Raw genomic sequence first — 19,421 nt, 5'->3', positions numbered from 1 at the left:
CATCCCTTTTTGCCTCTAAACCCTCGTCAGAAAGAGTGTCTTCGATTTTGCCCTTGAGCCACCGAGATCCACCGTGCATGCATTCCAGATCCATCGTGCCATAGAGAGGAGATTGGATATGGGTATGTATCTTTGATCTTTTGAGCACACATTTAGTCTTTTGTCTTCAACTCTTTCTTCTTGCACCTATTTTTTCTTCCCACATTCATATAATTTTCAATATCCCCATTTTAGTCCCGTAAAATCTTTAATTACATTATGTTGCACCTCTCTTCTTTCTCCTTCCACACCGAATGCCACTTACACAAAAAAGGGAAAAACCAAAGGCTCTCATATTTAGAAATGGCAAATAAACCCGTCCCCGTGGGTATTGTCCGAACCCATCCCCGTTTGGATGGGGAATCCCCGCATTGACTGGGTATAGGTATGAGTATGGAGAATCCCCGACTTTTTCAATTGGGTATGGGGATGGGTATGAGAATGTACATATCCCCACCATAATACCCGTCCCCACCATATCTTCGTCCCCATTTAAATTATTATAATATTCACAATTAATTAAGTAACCATATATATATATATATATATATATATATATATATATATATATATATATATATATATATATATATATACTTTCTATTTTTTATTTCTTCTAATTATTTGGTTTTTCATGAAACTCATTCGCATCTTCAATATATTTTTCATCTTATCATAACCTTTATGTAATTATGTTAAAATGATGTATGTTAATTAAAAAAAATTTATGTCTCACATTTGAATATTTCTATTATTTTTAATATTTTTATTTATTATATATTTTCCTTTTTACATGAGAATGTTTATACTCTCAATTTAAGGTAATATAAAAAAAATTCTTTACTTATTATTATTAATTTTTGTTTAATTTGAAGAACTTTTTGGTTTCGTTAAAATAATTTTCGTTATTTTTCAACCATTGAGTATATATGTTGATATTTGAAAAGTTTTCTTAGATCTCTGAGGTTTTTCATTTTATCATACCGTTAATTATACATTTGATTTCCTTTGAGCTATTTCTTTCAATAGTCTCTCAAATTATTTATAAGACACACATTTGTTAATTTTTTAATATTTTTATTTATTGTTTATTTTCATCATATAGAATAATATTTCGATATATTCTATCTAATTATTTTTTATTTTCTAACTCATTATTAATAATATTATAATTTTTTCACTTTAATTGTATAAATAATTTTTTTTCTTACAATATAAAAATTTAATGTAATTTCTATGAACATTTTTTTGTCACAATCCAACATATATTGGAGTTCAAAAGATACAAAATCTATGTCAAAATTTTATTATTATGTTTATTATTTCTTCTTTGTGTCATTTTGATCAAGTGATGTATTATAACTTTTATTAGTGTATAAAAAAGAGATTCATTAGAATTTAAAACAATTGAAGTAAACAAACATTTAAAATATATTTTAATTTTAATATTTGTTTTCCTTTTATATATATTTTTTAATATTTTTTAATTTTATCAACTAATAAGTTTCATTAATGTTTGTAGTTTGCAAATTTAATAAATGTTTTGGTTCTCATGAAATTTTATTTGATATTCTAATCTAAAATGTAAATAATTATAATTTATTTCAAAGTATTTGATATGGAAGAAACAATCATCCTCCTAATATTAAATATTTGATAATATTATGTTTTCTTTGTTGTAATTTTTTTCTTTTATAAAAATTAATATTTAAGTAATTAGAACACGGGTACGGGTATGGATACGAGATTATACCCGTTACCCGGTGGGGATGGGGATGTGACAAAAGTTTGATACCCGTTGGGTTTGGGTATAGGGATGTGGATGAATTTTTTTTGCAGGAATGGGTATGGGATAGCGAAACTCGTCCCCGCCCCGCCCCATTGCCATCCTTACTCATATTGTTCTCATCCTCATACACGTGAAGCACCATATTATGGCGACGCCTAACTATTAATGGTGTCGACGATGGAGACTCCATCGTAGCCACCCCACGCCTGCCTCAACCCCTTCGTAGCCATCAATGATTACAAGGTTTGACTTATTTCCAAAGGTTTTACTCAGAAAGATGACATTGACTATAGGAAACATTTTCATCTTTTTTCTAAAAAGATTCTTTTAGAATTATCATGACATTAGTAGCTCATTATGAACTTTAGTTGCACCAAATGGATGTTAAAACTATCTTTTTGAATAGGGATTTAGAAAAGGATGTTTATTTGGACCAACTAGTGGGGTTCACTAAAGAAGGAAAGGAACACATGGTGTATGAACTTAAGAGATCAATATATGGACTTAAGCAAGTTTGTCGACAATGGTATCTTAAGTTCAATGATACTTTTGTGTGCTTTTGATTTAAGGAAAACACTATTGATCGATGTATATATCTGAATGTCAGTGGGAGTAAGTTTATATTTATGATTATGTACGTTGATGATATCTTGCTTGTGACTGATGATTTTGGTCTATTAAGTGAGACTAAGAGATATCTCTCTAATAACTTTGAAATGAAAGATATGGGTAGGGCATACTATGTGATAGGAATAAAAATATTTCGTGATAGATCACAAGGGCTATTAGGTTTGTCTTAGAAAGCATATATTAATAAAGTTTTAGAGAGATTCAGAATGGATAAATGTTCAGCATCTCCTGTTCCAATATAGAAAGGAGATAAGTTTAGTCTCATGCAATGTCCAAAGAATGATTTGGAATGGAAACAAATGGAAGATATCCCTTATGCATTTGTTGTTGGGAGTTTAGTGTATGCTCAAACATGTACGAGGCCAGATATTAGCTTTGCAGTTGGTATGCTTGGTAGATACCAAAGTAGTCCAAGGCTGGAGCATTGGAAAACTACAAAGAAAGTTTTAAGATTTCTACAAGGAACAAAGATTCACATGCTTACTTAAAGAAAATCTTATCACCTTCAGGTGATAGGTTATACAGATTCAGACTTTGTCGCTTGTACCGATACAAGAAAATCTACATTTGGTTGTGTGTATTTTTTAGCTAGAGGATGGAAAAGTGCGAAGTAGTCTGTTATTGTTGCATCCACCATGGAAGCTGAATTTGTGGCATGCTTTAAGGCCATAGTGCAGGCTAATTGGTTGTGGAACTTTATTTCAAGACTTGGAGTAGTCAACAGTATTTCCAAGCCGCTGAAAACTTATTGTTATAATTCTGCAACAATCTTTTTTTCTAAGAACGAGAAGTGTTCCAATTGTGTTAAGCATATAGAGTTGAAATACTTTGTCATTAAAGAAGAAGTTTAGAAACGTAGAGTGTCGATAGAACATATTAGCACAAATCTTATGATTGTTGACCTTTTGACAAAAGGGTTACAACCCAAATTACATGTTGGCCATGTAAACAATATGGACATTATGTTTACTAGTGAATGTTAAATGTTAATGTTATTAATGTTTATGTGACACTCTAAGCTCTTTAATGTTTAAGTTTATGAAATTTCTACTTTCTTCTTATGTTTATGCATGCAAATTATTGTTATTGAAAAATGACGTTATGTTTGAACTTGTTATAGACTTCTTGTTGTGAAGTCATATTAAAGAGAAATGGATAATGTAGTAGTACATGGAAGGGACCATGTCAACTAAATGATGAGTGACCGTCATGACTCTTACTATTTTTGTAACTTTAATTATGAATAATGATGGAATCAATTTATGTAAGGTTCTTTAATGCACAATATGTTTATGTATTAAATCACATAATGTTATGACATCATATGAGTCAAGTGAGAGAATGTTAGAATTAATTGACAAATTAATTTTATTATGTGACTCATTTGAAATATTATGATGGTCCAATTTTTATTTAATAAAATATAAGGACGTATTGATTATTATGGGAAGTGATAATAAAATAAAATAAAGATAAACTAAAAATCAACTTGATGGACGTTGGTTTATAAAAAGAGGTTTAAGCTTCTATCTTTGGCCATAAGGTTATTTCACAATAAGCCATCAAGAACGTGTGAGAGGAGAAAGAAAAGTAAAGAGATAGATTGAGAAACGATTGTTAGAGAACAAACAAATTAAACAACGCATTCTCATAGGATCTCTTATGAATTAAGGTTAGTGCTCTATTATGCTTTATTGTGTGAAAATCTTACATCTTAAAGATCCTAAAATAGTTTTCTATAATGAATATGATCATATGAAAACTATAAATTTATTTTACATGTCTATCCGGACAAGGGAAGCTAGTTTAATTATATAAGTCTATTGTTGGTAATTTTTTATGTGTATTTTGGTATGTTTAATTGAATTGATGTTATTGTTTGTTCTTATTGAATTAAGATTGGTATTTGTTTAACTTATTTGCTAAAGCAAGATTGTCTAATTTGTTTTGTATAAGGTATATTTTGAATTAAACTATGGTATGTTGAACTAAGGAAGTGAAAAAATATCCTAGATAAGCAAATTGGGTAACCTGTTATAGTTAGTAAGGATTTGATCATTGATATGGTGTTGGGTGGTACCATAAAACTGTTAGGCACTAAGTGAAAAACTTGAAGTTAGAGAGCTCTAGTGGTCTATGGTGTAAAGTGCTAGTTAGGGACCGCTAGGGACCATTTATAAGACCCGTGAAATTTAAATAAGTAAATAAATAATTATTTAATAAATACGGGTAGTGGAGCCTTTATGGCATTTAATGAGGATCGTTATGATATAGATTAGTACTAGCTCAAATGGTTGAGGGTACTTACTTATCTCAGAGGATTTGCGTTTGAGTCCTAACTATGCCATTTAGATTAGCATGTTTCACTGGTAAAAGTATGAGGAATATGGTTTGGCAAGGTTTTAAAGATGGGTTGAGTTCAACTAGTGTATTCATGAATGTTTATGTGTGATAAATTACAATCTAGACATGTGTTTATGAATGATAATTGTAATTGTTCCAAGCTATGGGGTGTTGTATGTTTGGGTATGTTGGAGGTTCATTAGAACATGTGCAAAAGTGTCAAAAACCAGTAGCATTGCGCTACTGGTATGGCGCCTGGCGACGCGTGGCGAGCCGCTAGACGATAGTGGCAGAGAATAGAGGCAGTGGCCATCGGAACCGCTTGACGCCTGGCAGCAGGGGAGGCTCCACTAGGCGGTGAGTGCTGGCAGAGAGAAGTAAGGCGCCTGGTGCCTGGCGGGTTGCAATGTCTGCCAGGCGGTCTGGAGCTGCATTTCGCCTGGCGGTTCAGGAGTAGCGCCAAGCGATAATACATTGGCAACGATTTTGGTTGTGCCTGGGAAGGGCGTGATCTACAAGGCTTTGGGCGATATCTCAAAGGTCAGTTGTTGGAGTGTTTTTGGAGTTGTGACTTAGAACATATTCCTGGAGTTGTGGCTCGACATGGAGGGTAAACATGAGCATTCTTTGAGTTGTGGCTCGGTATAGCGATTGTTATAGGTTGGCAGCAACGATATCTTGAGATTATCAACCAAAGACGTAAAACATGAATTACATGTTGGCGGCGATGTGGGATGAAACCAAAGGATGGAGTTCCTTGATGTGTGTGTTTTGTTATATAAATTGTGTATATTTATATTCATTTTAAGCTCACCATATATGTGTGTGTTTGGCGATGATCGTGTACGCAGTACACGAGAGCAGATGATGTTGCAGGTGGTTCTGGTGGAGCGTAAAGCCGGAACGTGGGCTAGTTGGGAAACTGTGTGGCAATGTTTTATCATTTGATGAGTTTTAAGGATTTTATTGTAATCATTAGAAATATAGAACTTGGCTTTATAATGAGACTGATTTTTGATAATGTATTGAATTTTATAAGAATTGGATTTGAGTTGGTTTTATTAGTGTAATAAAGTTTTAAATTTCCCACGTTTTTGGGAAATGATATTTCAATAAATGAAGTTTATTTACTATTTCTTTGTTATATTATTTAAATTTGTAATATCCAGACGGGATGTTACACCATTATCACAAAAAGCTCTAGGGGTTTAGGACGTTGGGCACTCCATGATAGCGCTGGGTGTTGGATGCATGATGTTGGGTCCCATCTAGAATTAAATTTTACGGAGCTCCTAGGCTTAGGGCATTGGGTGTTAAGTGTATTTCATTGCGTGCCATGTGAGGGCATTGGGCATTGATCGCCACTGGCTGCAAGCTTAAACTTAAGTTTTAGTGGTCCTTTGGGTTACCTTCGTTGGACGAAAATGGGTTAATGTTAGGCACAAATATCTGCATTTATTTGAATTAATATGTTTTAGATTTTAGATTTATGTATATATGATTAGTTATTGAGAATGGAAATGTGATGCATGAATTGTGTGGATGATGAGAGTATAGTGAGTCTAGGGAGGAGTGCTATATTGAGTTTGAGTTTAGAGTATATTGAATTGTGATTTGATGAGATTATCTTAACTCTACTAGTATCCAACTCACATAGAGAAAGATATCTAGTCGTGAGAGTCGAAGGATGTTCCTTCAAACTAGTGCTTCGATATGAAATAAGATCAAATGATATAGATGTAAGGAATTTACCCTGGCATACTTCTCGAGACATTGGTCATGGCTTATTTCTTTGTGAGAGCGAGCTCCTTGGGGATGTAAGATGATATGACAGGTGCAAAATCTCTGAGTCTACTCAATACACATTTTTCCAAAGTATAATCAAATATCTTAAGTTGTAAGAGCTATAAGGTTTGAGCCTTGGGTTGTTTGGTAAATTGCTTTAGCCAAGTTGGATTGAATTGTTGGGCTATTAATTTTGAGTTATGTATTATTAGGTCATGTTGGGTTGATATATATAATTTTAATTAAACAAGCTTACCATGATTTTTTTTAGAAGAGAGTAGTTGTTACTTAAATATATAATGTTTGTATTATATAGATCTACATAGTTTATAAAAAATTAAATATATATTGAAAATTTAACTTGAATTAGATCTTATTTATATGTGGTTATGTTTTTTATCAAATATGGCTAATTAAAACATTACATACTTTTTATGGTTTTTTTTCTTAAATTAATTATACTTTATTTGATTCAGCATTTTTAATTATCATTACACTTTTAACTATCCGGACCACAACCTTTAACTATATCGATGGTAAACAAAGAAAAATAATAACATATATCAACTTATAGGAAAAAAATAATAAATTTTATGATAATTTTTTTTTATTTTAGCAACCAAGAATAATAAATACCAACTACATAAACCAAAATATCGAAGATATGGGAAGATCAGAGTGAAGGTATGACAATTGGCTTAGAGCCTGAAATATGACCCTTTATAAACCAGTAACAAAATTGAATAAGAGTGCGAGTACTAATGCTAGCTATTATTACTTGATGTTAAAATGAAAATTTATTTTCAAAATCATTTTGAAGCAATGGCTCGTTGTCTAAACTCATGTCTTATATTGAGACTTCTTTCTTAATCCTTTCGATGAAATCCATCACGGTCGTCATGCTCTTATCATCTGAGAAAGAAATAGAAAACTATTTATATCAATAACTCATACACAACACTTTTTGTGAGCAAATGAATAAAATATGAAATATACTTTAGTTTCTCCAAAATCTGGCCAATAATAACTTTAATCCTTGTATATTAAAATAATGATTTTAATCTTTGTATTTCTGAAATGTCATGAGCTTCATCCTTAATCTTATATTTTATCTTGATCTTACTACGAACCTAATCCACCACGTTTTAAAAAATATACAACTTAAACCACACTATTACCTAACTAAGAACCTATCTGAGCACAAGCATGAATAGAAATAGATAAAAGAGATAAATATATCGATGATCATACCTAATCTTGGTATTGTGTGTCCTTTTGGGTGGTGAATCACCACGGGTTCAACACAGGATTCTAATAGTTCCATTCCATATTTTTTCAAAAAATCTATTTCACCTGCAGTAAGCATCGAAAAGTTTTAGAAAATTCCTAACAAAAATGAATTATAAAACCTTTCCTTTTGCAATGATTCGGACTACAGTAAGTAATTTTCATCTGCATAAGTTTTATAATAGCTCTGATAAATCCTCCTTCTGATATTTGTTGTTTTCGAAAATTTAGTTTTACATTCAATGGAGGACATGGAATGATTGAAAGCACATAATTGACGCCAAAGTCAAAGGCTAGAAAGCAACCCAATATTTGCACACACAATCAACCATGTTTAAATTGTGAACCTTGAATGACATATAGTTTATTAATTTAATGAAATTGAATGGATGATAAATGTTGAGTCAAGAAAGAGGGCTAGCCAGAATATTCTTTTCCAAAAAACAATGCCAAAAATAAAAAAGGTGGCAACGTGGGTACCTAGAAAATGAAGAGAGGGACAGCTAATGGGAGGAGAATATGCTTTGTCCACCACAAAAGGTGACCTAAACTTTGCCCCTCCTATAATAACAATGAATTTCACCTTCGGAACCTTCGTCAGTGCCACACCCTGCACACAAATAAATTTAATATCTTCTTCAAACTTTTATGAAATATTAAAGAAACATAAAGGTATCTTCTACTGCTTCTATACAATTCATTAAATATATTTTGTTTTCATTGCATCAGTGAGGAACAGTTTTAAAGGTACCTTCTCCTGAAGACCCGGCAGCGCAGCTGATAATATCGCTCCCTGTTTGGTCAAAATCAAACACCGAGTCATATTCAAATCCTTCACCATCATAAATTCTCAAACCATATAAAGACGCACTAACTATGCATTAATCATTCAATTTTTTTATTTTGAGAACAAAAAAGTCTCATGTATTGATGTATCCACAAATTCCAGAGAAATACAACACAAGCTACAACTAATTACTGGGTAGATTCAGATTCACTTCATGTTTTAACTTATTTCCCCAAATTAAAGGAATAAAAATGATCAGAAGATTACCTGTGAGAAACCTAGAAGTCCATCAATAGGTCCGTGCTTGATCATGCAGTCCTCAATGTACTTAAGGCACTCATCAAAGTTTGTGTACTCTGTAAATTCCTGTTTCGCCATAGAAGTTTAGATGGTTGCTAACAAATCTATGATATTAATTCTCTTTCAGAATTGAAATTGCATATCAAAACTCAAAACTCGCTAGTTTTCATTACAAATCTCAAAGCCCCTTGGAAAAAGAATACCAAATTAGTAGAGAAAATAAGTTGAAAGAAAAATTGAATGGAGGAAAGGGAACCTTGTTGAACTGGAACCACTCGTAGTAAGGAGGATCGAAAATGCCTTCGACATCGGATTTTCCTTCGCAAGGAAAAGGAGCATCCACAAAAACAAGATCAAGGTTGTCAAGAACGGATTGTGGCCACTTATGTAACTGCGTTTTCAGTATTTCTCCGCTTGTTCGAAACCCATGAAGGCACAAAAATCTTGGTTTTCTCACGCCATCGCTTCCCATTTTTTTTTTTCTGTTCACCAACCCTAACGGAATAACGGAATTCAAGGATTGAACGGAGTTAATTTGAAGGGTTGGTTGGGCGCAGGAGAATGAATATGTTCGAATGTATATGTTGTTGTACTTTGTGGTGGCGGAGACACCTATTTATAGGAGTCAGAGACTCTGTTTTTATTTTTTACTTTTTTCCTTTTTTGCGTGTTTCTTCAATTGAATTCAACGTCGTGTGGACCTCCTCCACTGTTTGGCTATTACTAAGAATGTTCTTCCAGGTAGATACTAGATAGCACCAAGGTGCAAAATAAGTTTTTTTTTTCTTTTTTTAGTTTTGTGTATTTCAAATTAATTTTATTGACACTCATACATATTAAAAGCTTAAGATTAAAATTTCAAAGGATATGTAATAGAAAAGATATTTTGTATACATAAAATCAGGAATTATTAATCACTTTACTAAAATATAAAAGAAATGAGTGTTATTAAAAGATGTAAAAAAAATTAATGTCTAGTGTAAAATTAATGATGACACGAATGTAGTTTAATATAATCTAAAAAAATTAAATGTTCTTTCTCCTCATTTTTGTTCATTTATTGAAAAACTTATGTAAAGATAGGATCGAGGTTTAATGTTTGTATTATTAAAGGTGGAATCATTCCAGAGGTCCTCATTTATTTTTGTAGAAAAATCTCAAGTAGGTCCTTCATTTTTATTTCACTCAATTGAGTTTCTATTTTGAAAAATTCTTTGCAATTACGTCCTTTCCGTTAGTAATACATATTAACTATGTGGCAAGTGTCACATGGTTTTTTTAATTTTTTTAATTCTAATTTTTTTATAATTTTATTTTAAAAAACATTAAAATTGTCATGTGTCAATCTGACATTGGGCCACCTGGTAGAAATAGTGTGATGTGACAGTGGCAGTGTCATGTGTCACTATTGAATATGAAAAGTCTCAATAATTTATAGACAAATGTTAGATTTGGTTTAAAAATAACAAATTTATAAATTGAATTGTAAAATTTTAAATAAATATATTTATTTTAAATTGTTTTAAAATTTTACATTTGAATTTATAAAGTTTTTATTTTTAAAGCAACGGTAACATTTATCTATAAATTATAAATATTTAAATATTTAAAACAATTTAAATAAATATTAGTGCAAAATATGTATTTAAATAAACTTAATTTTGTTAAAATATCAATTATAATAAAAATACCATTGTAAAATTTATATAAAAATTAAATTTGATATAGAGATGAAATTGAATCAGTTTGAAAAAAATTAGTATCAAATTGAGACAAAATAACAAATACAAGGACTACATTGAGACTTTTTACATTCAATAATGACACGTGGTACTGTCGTTGTCACATCACACCGTCTCTGCCACGTGGCACAATGTTAGATTGACACGTGGCAACTTTAATTTTTTCTAAATTATAAAAAAAAAATTTAAAAATTAAAAAAAATCAAAAAATAAAATAAAAAACACGTGCTGACACGTGGTACATAGTTAACATCGTTAATGTACACAAAAAGGACATGATTACAATGGGACTCAATTAAGTCAAATAAAAATGGGTGACTTACTTGAGTTTTCGCTACAAAAATGAGATCCTTGAAATGATTTAACCTTATGTAAAAATGTATATTTATCTCTTATTCTCATATCTAACTGAAATAAATTTTGTATTTAATGTCTCTATATTAAGTAATGGATACATATTGTATCCATCCAAATATTAATTATTTTTTATAAAAAAATCAATAATAAATAAAACAATAGTATCACAAATTTAATGTTAAAATTACATTATTTTCTCTCTCAACGATAAATAAATTATAATTACATTAATTTTAAAATAGTTTACTACTTAAAAGTGTTTTAGTCACTTAAGATGAAGATGTAAATGAAAATAAGAAAATGATAAATTTACATTCAAAATAAACATAAAAAGTATATGCAATTCGGTTTAAATATAGAAAATTGAACTAAATTTTTGCAGATAATTTAGATTGATTTTAAGTTTTTATTGTATTATTTTTTATTACATTTATATATTTTGACATAAATACTGTTGTCCTCTTCCGAAAATATATTATTTTGCTTCAACATTTTTTCTTCTAAGACTCAAAATTTAAAGTTGACACCATAAAAGAAAATTTGTTTATGAATAGCAATTAACCTAAGTACGTAGATTAAATTTTCCTTTCATATACTAATATTTTAATATATATGAATAAAATATTTAATAATGCAATAAATAGTTTATTTTAGTTTCCATGGACAACTGAGTCTCAAAATTACAAATCAAATCAAACTCTATGGTTCTAGAAAAAAAATCATATTAAGTCAAAAAAATAAACATCAATTTTAATTGTTTATAGTTACTTTGAATTAGTTCTCTTCCGAACACCACGCATCTTTATTCCGGACAATATTATCTATAACAAGCAAATCTTTCCATCAACTCCGGAATGAAAATATTATTTATTGTTTTTCAGGTTTGTTAATTATTTTGTAATTAATTTTTTATCTTAATTTTGTTTTTGTATTTGTCCTTACACTCTCCGACCTTATTTGATGTCTCTGTCGTTGAAATCAAAGGGTTAAAGAAATTAATGAGAAGAGCTTAAACCTTTTTAACAAGATGAGAGGAATGAAAAATGAAGTAATGGGTGATGTGATGCTGACCTATATTAAAATAAAAAGAAAAATTATTGTTTCCTAATCTTCTGGTGTGTGACATGTTATCAAGCGTGAATCTTATTGCTGTCTTTTCTTTTAATCAGAGCAACTCATTTTCACATTAAATAAATGGACTTGAGTTCACTATTCTATATTATCAAACCATTTACATTCAATTTTGTTTTCTTGAAAGAAATTATAAAGAACTAAATGTTTTTATCTTCTTTTATTTTTATTTAAATTTTATTATAATTATTTAAATTTAAATTTTATTATAATTATTTAAAAACTTCATTACTTTATTATATTATTTTTAATTGAAAATAAACGGATCTTTTTGAACAAATTAATTAACTGAATAATCAATAATCTATACTAACATATTCCTTGTAAAATAGCTTTAATTACTTATTTAGGCAAATGTATAATAATAATAATAATAATAATAATAATAATAATTATTATTATTATTATTATTATTATTATTATTATTATTATTATATAACACTAAATGTCTCTCCTTGAGCATCATCTTATGTGATTCATCACAAATGGTTGGTACATGTAATTTAAGATATTTTCAATATTCTATGAGTAGGAGGTAATTTGATTGTGTAATAAATTGCAATAACATTAATAGTTAAATTTGTTGGTTTAGGGTTTGGAAAATTAGATTGGATTTAATAGAGATGTAGAATTTTTTAAACTAAATTAATAAACCAATATTGAAATTTCAATTGAGAGTTTGAATTAAATTGGTGCATACGAGAATTTTAAATGTATAAAGATTACTTTAATTTATTTCTATTAAAACTAAATTGATAATTAATCTCATATAAACAATTATATTAAATTATATATTTACTTTTTCAAAATATTAAATCATCTCATGTGTCAGAGGTAGAGCTGTCAAAACGGGTAATCCGATTCGACCTGACTCGACCCACCACGGGTTGATGATTTAGTGAGCCAACCCAATCCGGCTTACTTCTTAGCGAGCCAAAAAAATTCGAATCCGGCCCGACCCACCACGGATTGACGAGTTAAACGGGTTGGCGTACAGATTCACTTAAGTAAAAAAAAATACAATTTTTTTTATTTTATTTTAAGTCAAAAATAAATTCTAATTCTAATTAAAATCTAAATAAACTTTAATACAATCCAAATACAAACCAAAAAAAAATACAAATTATTTATGTGTTGGTTAAAAAAAACTTAACATGATCCAAATGTAAAGCCCAACTTAATAAAAAAACACTCGTGTAACCCTTTTATCTGTGGGTTGGCTCACTAACCCGGCTCACCACGGGTTCAACCCGGATGAGCCGGGTCAAAAATCAACCCGTATTGAAATTTGTAAAAAAAAATTCAACCCAACCCGAACCCGTGGTGAGCCGGGTTGGCTCGCGGGTTCCAACCCATTTTGACAACTCTAGTCAGAGGTTGAAGATGTGCATGTTAGAGAAGATATCTTAGTGGAGATGCAGTCAGTCAGTATAGAGGACTGTCAAACCAAACAGCTTAGAGGAAAATCTATCAGTCTAGGTTATCTAAGATAGAAGGACAGGTGACTCTACGTGGGAGCTAGAGGAGGATATGAAGAAGTAACATTTGCATTTGTTCTCTAGTACGTCTCAATTTTCGAGGTCAAAAATTTTATTGTTAGGGAGAATGTAAAACCCATTTCTTTTTATTTTAAAATATTTGTACTCAGTTAAATTAAAGGGCAAAGCTAGTCCACTTGTCCTTTTTCCAGAAATCCTTTCAGTTCCCCACATTATTTTTTTTTCTCTCAACTATCTCCACTATTCACAATCATTGTTCTTCTCCCTCTCTAACTCAGTTGCAACCATTTTGTGAAACGGAGGCTGAAAATCGGTTCTATGCGCGTACTCCACTGATCAAACCGAACATTTCCTTCCTCCATGTAAGTTGACCTCCAAACCTCCGTCTTTTCTTCTTTTCCAATTCAATAGTGTTGGTTATGTCTTGGGGTCTTCCTTAGAGCCTCATTTTCGTCTACTTGTGCTTGTTTTTCAGCTCTTTAGGCTATTGTAGGGTCGTGGTTTTCATTCCACCAAGGGCCTTCTTTCCCTCATAGGAAGCTAGGGTTTTAAAGCTTTTTAAGTGTCTTGCATGTTTTTGGTCATGAATCGTGCTTAAAATGTTGGTTTGATGTTTGTGATTGTGTGAAAATGCACCGTATGTTGTTTTGGCTTGGATTCCTGATGTTGCATGCGCGAGTAGGTGAGAAATTCTCACCTAGGCGAGAAGCCTTTAGCCTAAGCGAGAATAGCAGAAAACTCTCATTTGCTTATGCACGAGTTGTCACTCAAGCTAGAAGTCTCGCCCAAGCGAGAGCAGGCTGGCCTAATCGACAAAGTCTAGCTTAAGCGAGAACTCGCAGATGTTCATTGTCCTTGTTGTTCGAGTTCTCGATCAGGCAAGAGGATTCTAGCTTGTGCGAGAGGACCCTGTCTCTTGAGCGAGACCTTCTAACCTAAGCGAGAATGGTGCAAGTTTGTTTTAATTTTGCTATTGAATATATGGTTGTCTAAATTGCATGATGTACGTGACTATGCATGTATTTCATGATATTTTAAAACTGTATTTGATACGGTTAGCATGGGATGATATTACTCTAAGATAAAATGTTTAGTATGTGAGAGTTTCATGAAGAAATTCCTTTGGTGATAAAGTAGTGTATGTAATGACTTAAGGATTTAAGTAAGGTTAAATTCTGACACTCTAATGGATTAGTCAGACTTACATAGAGTAGACTTGTTCATGTGGTGAGAGTAGTGTGAGGTCCTAGTCTTTGACAAAATAATGGCCTTAGATGATCATGGTCTAACTTTGTGTGTGGTAAGGTGAAACCCATTAAGAATGGCTCTATAGAGCAATAAAGGCCATCATAAGTGCAAGTTTCCAGTGAATATGATTTCATTACATGTATCCGGATAATCGAGTTAGAGGGTCTTCTATTGTTTGGTATCACATGTTGCTTGTGCTCAATAACTTTATTTATCTGTAAAAAATTATTTTTACTAGCTTACCCTTTTCCTGTTTGTGCTCTGTTTTCTTGTGGTGTTTTCTTTTTGCAATGATCACCAATTTTGGTGTGAGCAGATAAGGGAGCCCGTGACGATTGTCAAGATGGTGGAGATGTTGTTATTTAGATTATGCATATTAGCTATTTCCCATTTGTGTACCTTTTGAGGATTTATTTTATGACTTTCTTTGCTTTGTTGAGCAAATCTCTTCTTAAAATTGCTTTTTGTTTTAAGACTTGTGTATGACATTGTTCTGTGCCCATGATGCTTTTGTTCTAGTATATTTTGGATAACTGTAATAGTTAATTCTAATATATTTTTTGTTGTTTGTTCTATATTATATTATAATATGTGATGTTTTATTTATTGGAAATTTTCTATTAAATGGGATGTGTCATTTTATGGTATCAGAGATGTGAAAGTGATGTCTAACATGTTTTAAATAAAATGGGAAACAAGGCTTTTTGTAGATTTTTGTACAACCTACAAGAGGAAGTATATAGCATATGGAAGATGAGTTTTGTTTAGCAGATACAAAATGTCAGTCAGGCGCAAAAATATCGTTCAAGCTTTTGGAACAAAGGGGGAGAAATTGTCTTAAGGGGGTAGTAGTCAGTCCAATCTACATTGTTGAACATCATATCACATAGCATAGAGGCACGCTTTTCCTTTAGTTAAGGTGTTGGAAAGGTAAGTCAAGCAAGTCTAGGTAGTTGTTATATGAGAATCATGAGAGTTTGTCCTTATCTTCCACTTGATGAGTAAATGTTTTAGGATGAAAATTTTTGTTGTTGGAGAAAATGTAAAACTCATTTCTTTTAAAAGCTAGAATCCAATTGCCTTTGTTTTAAACAAAAACATAAGACATCTCTTTCTATCTACACCAACCTCGCTCTCTCTTCCATTCCATCTTGATTCTTGCTATTTACTCATTTGGTTCTCATCTTCTCTTAAAATCAGAGGCCATATTTGAACTTGTAGCGAAGTCCTCTTCAAATTTGTCTGAACAATTTCTTCCGTGTAATTTAAAAATCTAACCTTTGTCTCCTTCTTCTATTTGGGGGGTGTTTATCTTTGCTTGAGTTTTGATTAGAGGCTCGTGATTCTCTATACTTCCTTTATTTTGGTTCCTTTAGGTTGATTGGGGTTTTGTAGCTTGAAAATCATCTTCGGTTCAATTTTGGTCTACGTTTTAGGTAAGGGAAGCTAGGTTCTCCTTTTAAATTTTGAAATAAATTGTTTATCTTGGTATTTGATTGCATCTTGATGTGTTTGATTGATGAGTGTACTGAATCGGAGTGGTTGTTTTGGTTTGAGATTTTTGGTTTTTTGCATGCTGAAATCAGTGCACTAGTAGAAAATATGTATATTAGATCGGTTCTGAAGCACATGTTAGATCGGTTCTACAATCGATCTAATATGCACTGATGTAATATGTTAGAGATATATTAGATCGGTTCTGCAACAACCGGTCTAATATCCAAATAAAAACATTTTCGAAACATCAGCGGTGTTCATCAACATTGGTTTCCAAATCTTCACCATCCTTGCCTTTGATCTTGGATCCCAAATACACTTTAGATTCGTCAAGAAAAGATATGCAAAGAATAATAGTGGCATCATTGGAAAGAAGACTCTACAGATCTAACGAGAAAGAAACAAAAAAAAACATAAAAACTCAAATCAAGAACGAAAGAGATAGAATGGTTTTTGGTTGTGGTTCTGCGGAAGGAGTGAAGCTAGATCTAATGCCTGGACTGAAGGTGTGCAGCACGGGATTGAGTGGTGCTGCAACACATGGCGCGGCGGCAGACCAATGAAGGAGGTCAAGTGGAGCTTCAACAATGGAAGAAGAAGAGATGAAAACTACAGTTGGACGCGACGATGGCGACGAAAAGCTTTGTATCCAAAACCCTAATGACGAGCGGCGACCATGGTGGCGAAAATGAGAATGAGAGTGCCTGGGAGAGAAAAAGAGACGTTGAGGTGTAAAGGAAGAACACGAAAAAAGGGTTTTCGTGTAATGAAATTGGTTGTTTATTTAACTGATTTAATAGTTATATATTATATTGGTTCTCCTTGCAACCGATCTAATATGTAAATATTAGATCTAATATGTAAATATTAGATCGGTTAAATAAATAACTGATCTAATATACATCCTTTTATTTACAAAATTGCCACTGCGTTTTGTTTTAGATCGGTTCCCTTACAACCGATTTAATATTTTGTTCTAATATGTCTATTTTGCACTAGTGGTGAAAGATAGATTGAAATTTAGTTTGAGAGAGGTGATGTTGATTAAGGCGTTGGGATTGAACTTGGCTTCTTAACTCAATTACATTGCCCTTAATTATCTATAAATTGTGTGCTTTATTTTAGTGTTCCTGGAAGTACGTTTTACTTGTAGATTTAACATCATGTGAAAGGAAAAACCTAAGGGTGAGAACAAGACTCTTTAAACCAACTAAAGTCATATATTCATGTTTGGTATATGCCAAGCATTACGAGACTTGATTGGATCTAAACACCAACCAGATGTCTCACCAAAACAACCAATATAAATCAAGTAACTAACACATAAAACAAGAACACAAAAAATATCTAATCAAGTGTGGTACGAAGAGAGTTTAGAAGTTACATTTCAATCCCAAGTAGGAAGGAATTAGTTGCTCATGATGATGTATACAATGAGAATACGAAGTATCCTTCCTCCTTCCATAGCTTTACAAAGATATATAATAAGATTTAAAGCTAAATAGAGAGTTTCTCTCTCTAAAATTGATTTACAAAATCAACATATGAATCACATGGACATGCCTTGTATTTATAGAAAATCAAGTGTTGTTATAGCTTCCATTCTTGAAGATTAGCCATGGAGGTTTCCTTCATGAGTGGGTTTTCTTCCAAGCTTAGGCAACCACCTCGATGATGAGCAATGGAGGTTTCCCTGCCATGGAGGTTTTCCTTTGATGCTCAGCTTCAAATCTAGAGCTTGAGGTTTTCTTGCAGTGAAGGTTTCTTAAAGTGTGGCTCAGCGCCAATATCACTGCTCAGCCACAAGCTTCAATTTTAACTTTTCTCAGTTCATCTTTCTGGCTGAGCTGCAACAAATGTATTAAATTCCACTTTTTATAATTTCTAATCACCACATTTCGTATTTATATGCAATTAAGACAATTCTGATGAGTTTTACATTGATTTAATGCAAGATAAGTGTATAAATAATGTGAAATTTTTACATTGGACGCCAACCTTCATGGCTTTTCTCTTTCTTTGTGTTTCATGATTTCTTTGCTTTCTAATCTCTGATTTAGGTTGTCTAATATATTAATGATCTATTTCTACTGAATTTGGTGTGAATGATGGTAATGTAAGGAATTCTAGGAAAAAAAGTCTGCTTATTATAATTAGTAGTGTGTGCATTGATGGAAGGAGTTAGTGCTGAAGGTTTATCCTGATACTTTAATACCTAATCAAGACTCATGTAGAGTACAATGAGTTGTGTGGTGAGAGGGGCAGAAGGTCTTATCATTAAGAACGGCCCCACGGTTCTTATGACAGTTAAAGGGACTAAAATTGTGTGTATAAGCTTAGGTAGAGCAACTCAAGTCGAGCAATATTCTTTTATTACCACAAGTGCAAAAATCACCCAGAATCATACATCAATCCCTAGAGTATCCTTTTGTGTGATGGGTTATTTGATACTGTTTAGTTTGGTGTATTTGCCATATTGTTTTGTAATTCTATTTTAGTTTGGTGTATCCTTTTGTATGTGTGTGTATGTGTGTGTTGGTATGTGCTTTCTTTTATAAATTAGCTTACCCTCGTGTTTGTCTTGTTGTTTTATGTTGTTTGTCTTCTTTCTCTTACAATGATCACCTTGTTGGGTGTGAGTAGAGATAGTATACATGCATGGTTATCAAACTCGCGAGTTAACTCGTTAAGTCATCTGAGTTTATGTTTCCACTCACCTTGAACTAGTTGACTCAGAAGAAAACTCATCTTTGGAGCAAACTCGGTAGACTCACTGTGAACTTTGTTGAACTCGCGAGTTTGCAGTCGAGTTGGCGAGTCAATATGCTTTCTTCTTTAAACCTGAAACGTCATGTTTCTACTCGTGAGTCTCGTGTTCATGGTTGCAAGTTGCTTGTTGTCGTTGTTGTCTTTGGTGGTTGCCTTAATAGTCTCTTTCGTGGGTGGTCGTATGCTCGCCATTGTCATTCACTTCTTCCATTTCCTTT

The 19,421-nt window shown here is 32.0% G+C and overlaps 1 protein-coding gene across 2 annotated transcripts; it reads right to left on the bottom strand.

Moving 5' to 3' along the window:
• Positions 1 to 7,212: 7,212 nt before the first annotated feature.
• Positions 7,213 to 9,559, bottom strand: LOC114195464 (esterase AGAP003155-like). 2 transcript variants are annotated; one of them, XM_028085946.1, is made up of 7 exons: positions 9,217 to 9,559; positions 8,928 to 9,026; positions 8,625 to 8,666; positions 8,354 to 8,483; positions 7,838 to 7,939; positions 7,400 to 7,498; positions 7,213 to 7,364 (listed from the first exon to the last, which is right to left on the bottom strand). In XM_028085946.1, exons 1-6 carry the CDS (start codon positions 9,430 to 9,432, stop codon positions 7,434 to 7,436), a joined length of 654 nt encoding a protein of 217 aa, XP_027941747.1. In that variant the 5' UTR covers positions 9,433 to 9,559; the 3' UTR covers positions 7,213 to 7,364; positions 7,400 to 7,433. The 2 variants fall into 2 exon arrangements, with proteins under 2 accessions (XP_027941747.1, XP_027941746.1); XM_028085945.1 differs by having other exon boundaries at positions 7,227 to 7,498.
• Between the last annotated feature and the right edge of the window lie 9,862 nt (positions 9,560 to 19,421).

This window comes from Vigna unguiculata, chromosome 8 (genome assembly GCF_004118075.2).
Source record: "Vigna unguiculata cultivar IT97K-499-35 chromosome 8, ASM411807v1, whole genome shotgun sequence".
Lineage (NCBI taxonomy): Eukaryota > Viridiplantae > Streptophyta > Magnoliopsida > Fabales > Fabaceae > Vigna > Vigna unguiculata.
This window is presented reverse-complemented; position numbering and strand designations above follow the sequence as displayed.

Coding starts and splice junctions, on each gene's coding strand:
- LOC114195464 (XM_028085946.1), bottom strand. CDS start 9,432: ATGGGAAGCGATGGCGTGAGAAAACCAAGATTTTTGTGCCTTCATGGG. Junction 9,027..9,216: donor AGTGGTTCCAGTTCAACAAG/GTTCCCTTTCCT, acceptor ATGGCGAAACAG/GAATTTACAGAGTACACAAA. Junction 8,484..8,624: donor TGCCGGGTCTTCAGGAGAAG/GTACCTTTAAAA, acceptor ATTTGTGTGCAG/GGTGTGGCACTGACGAAGGT.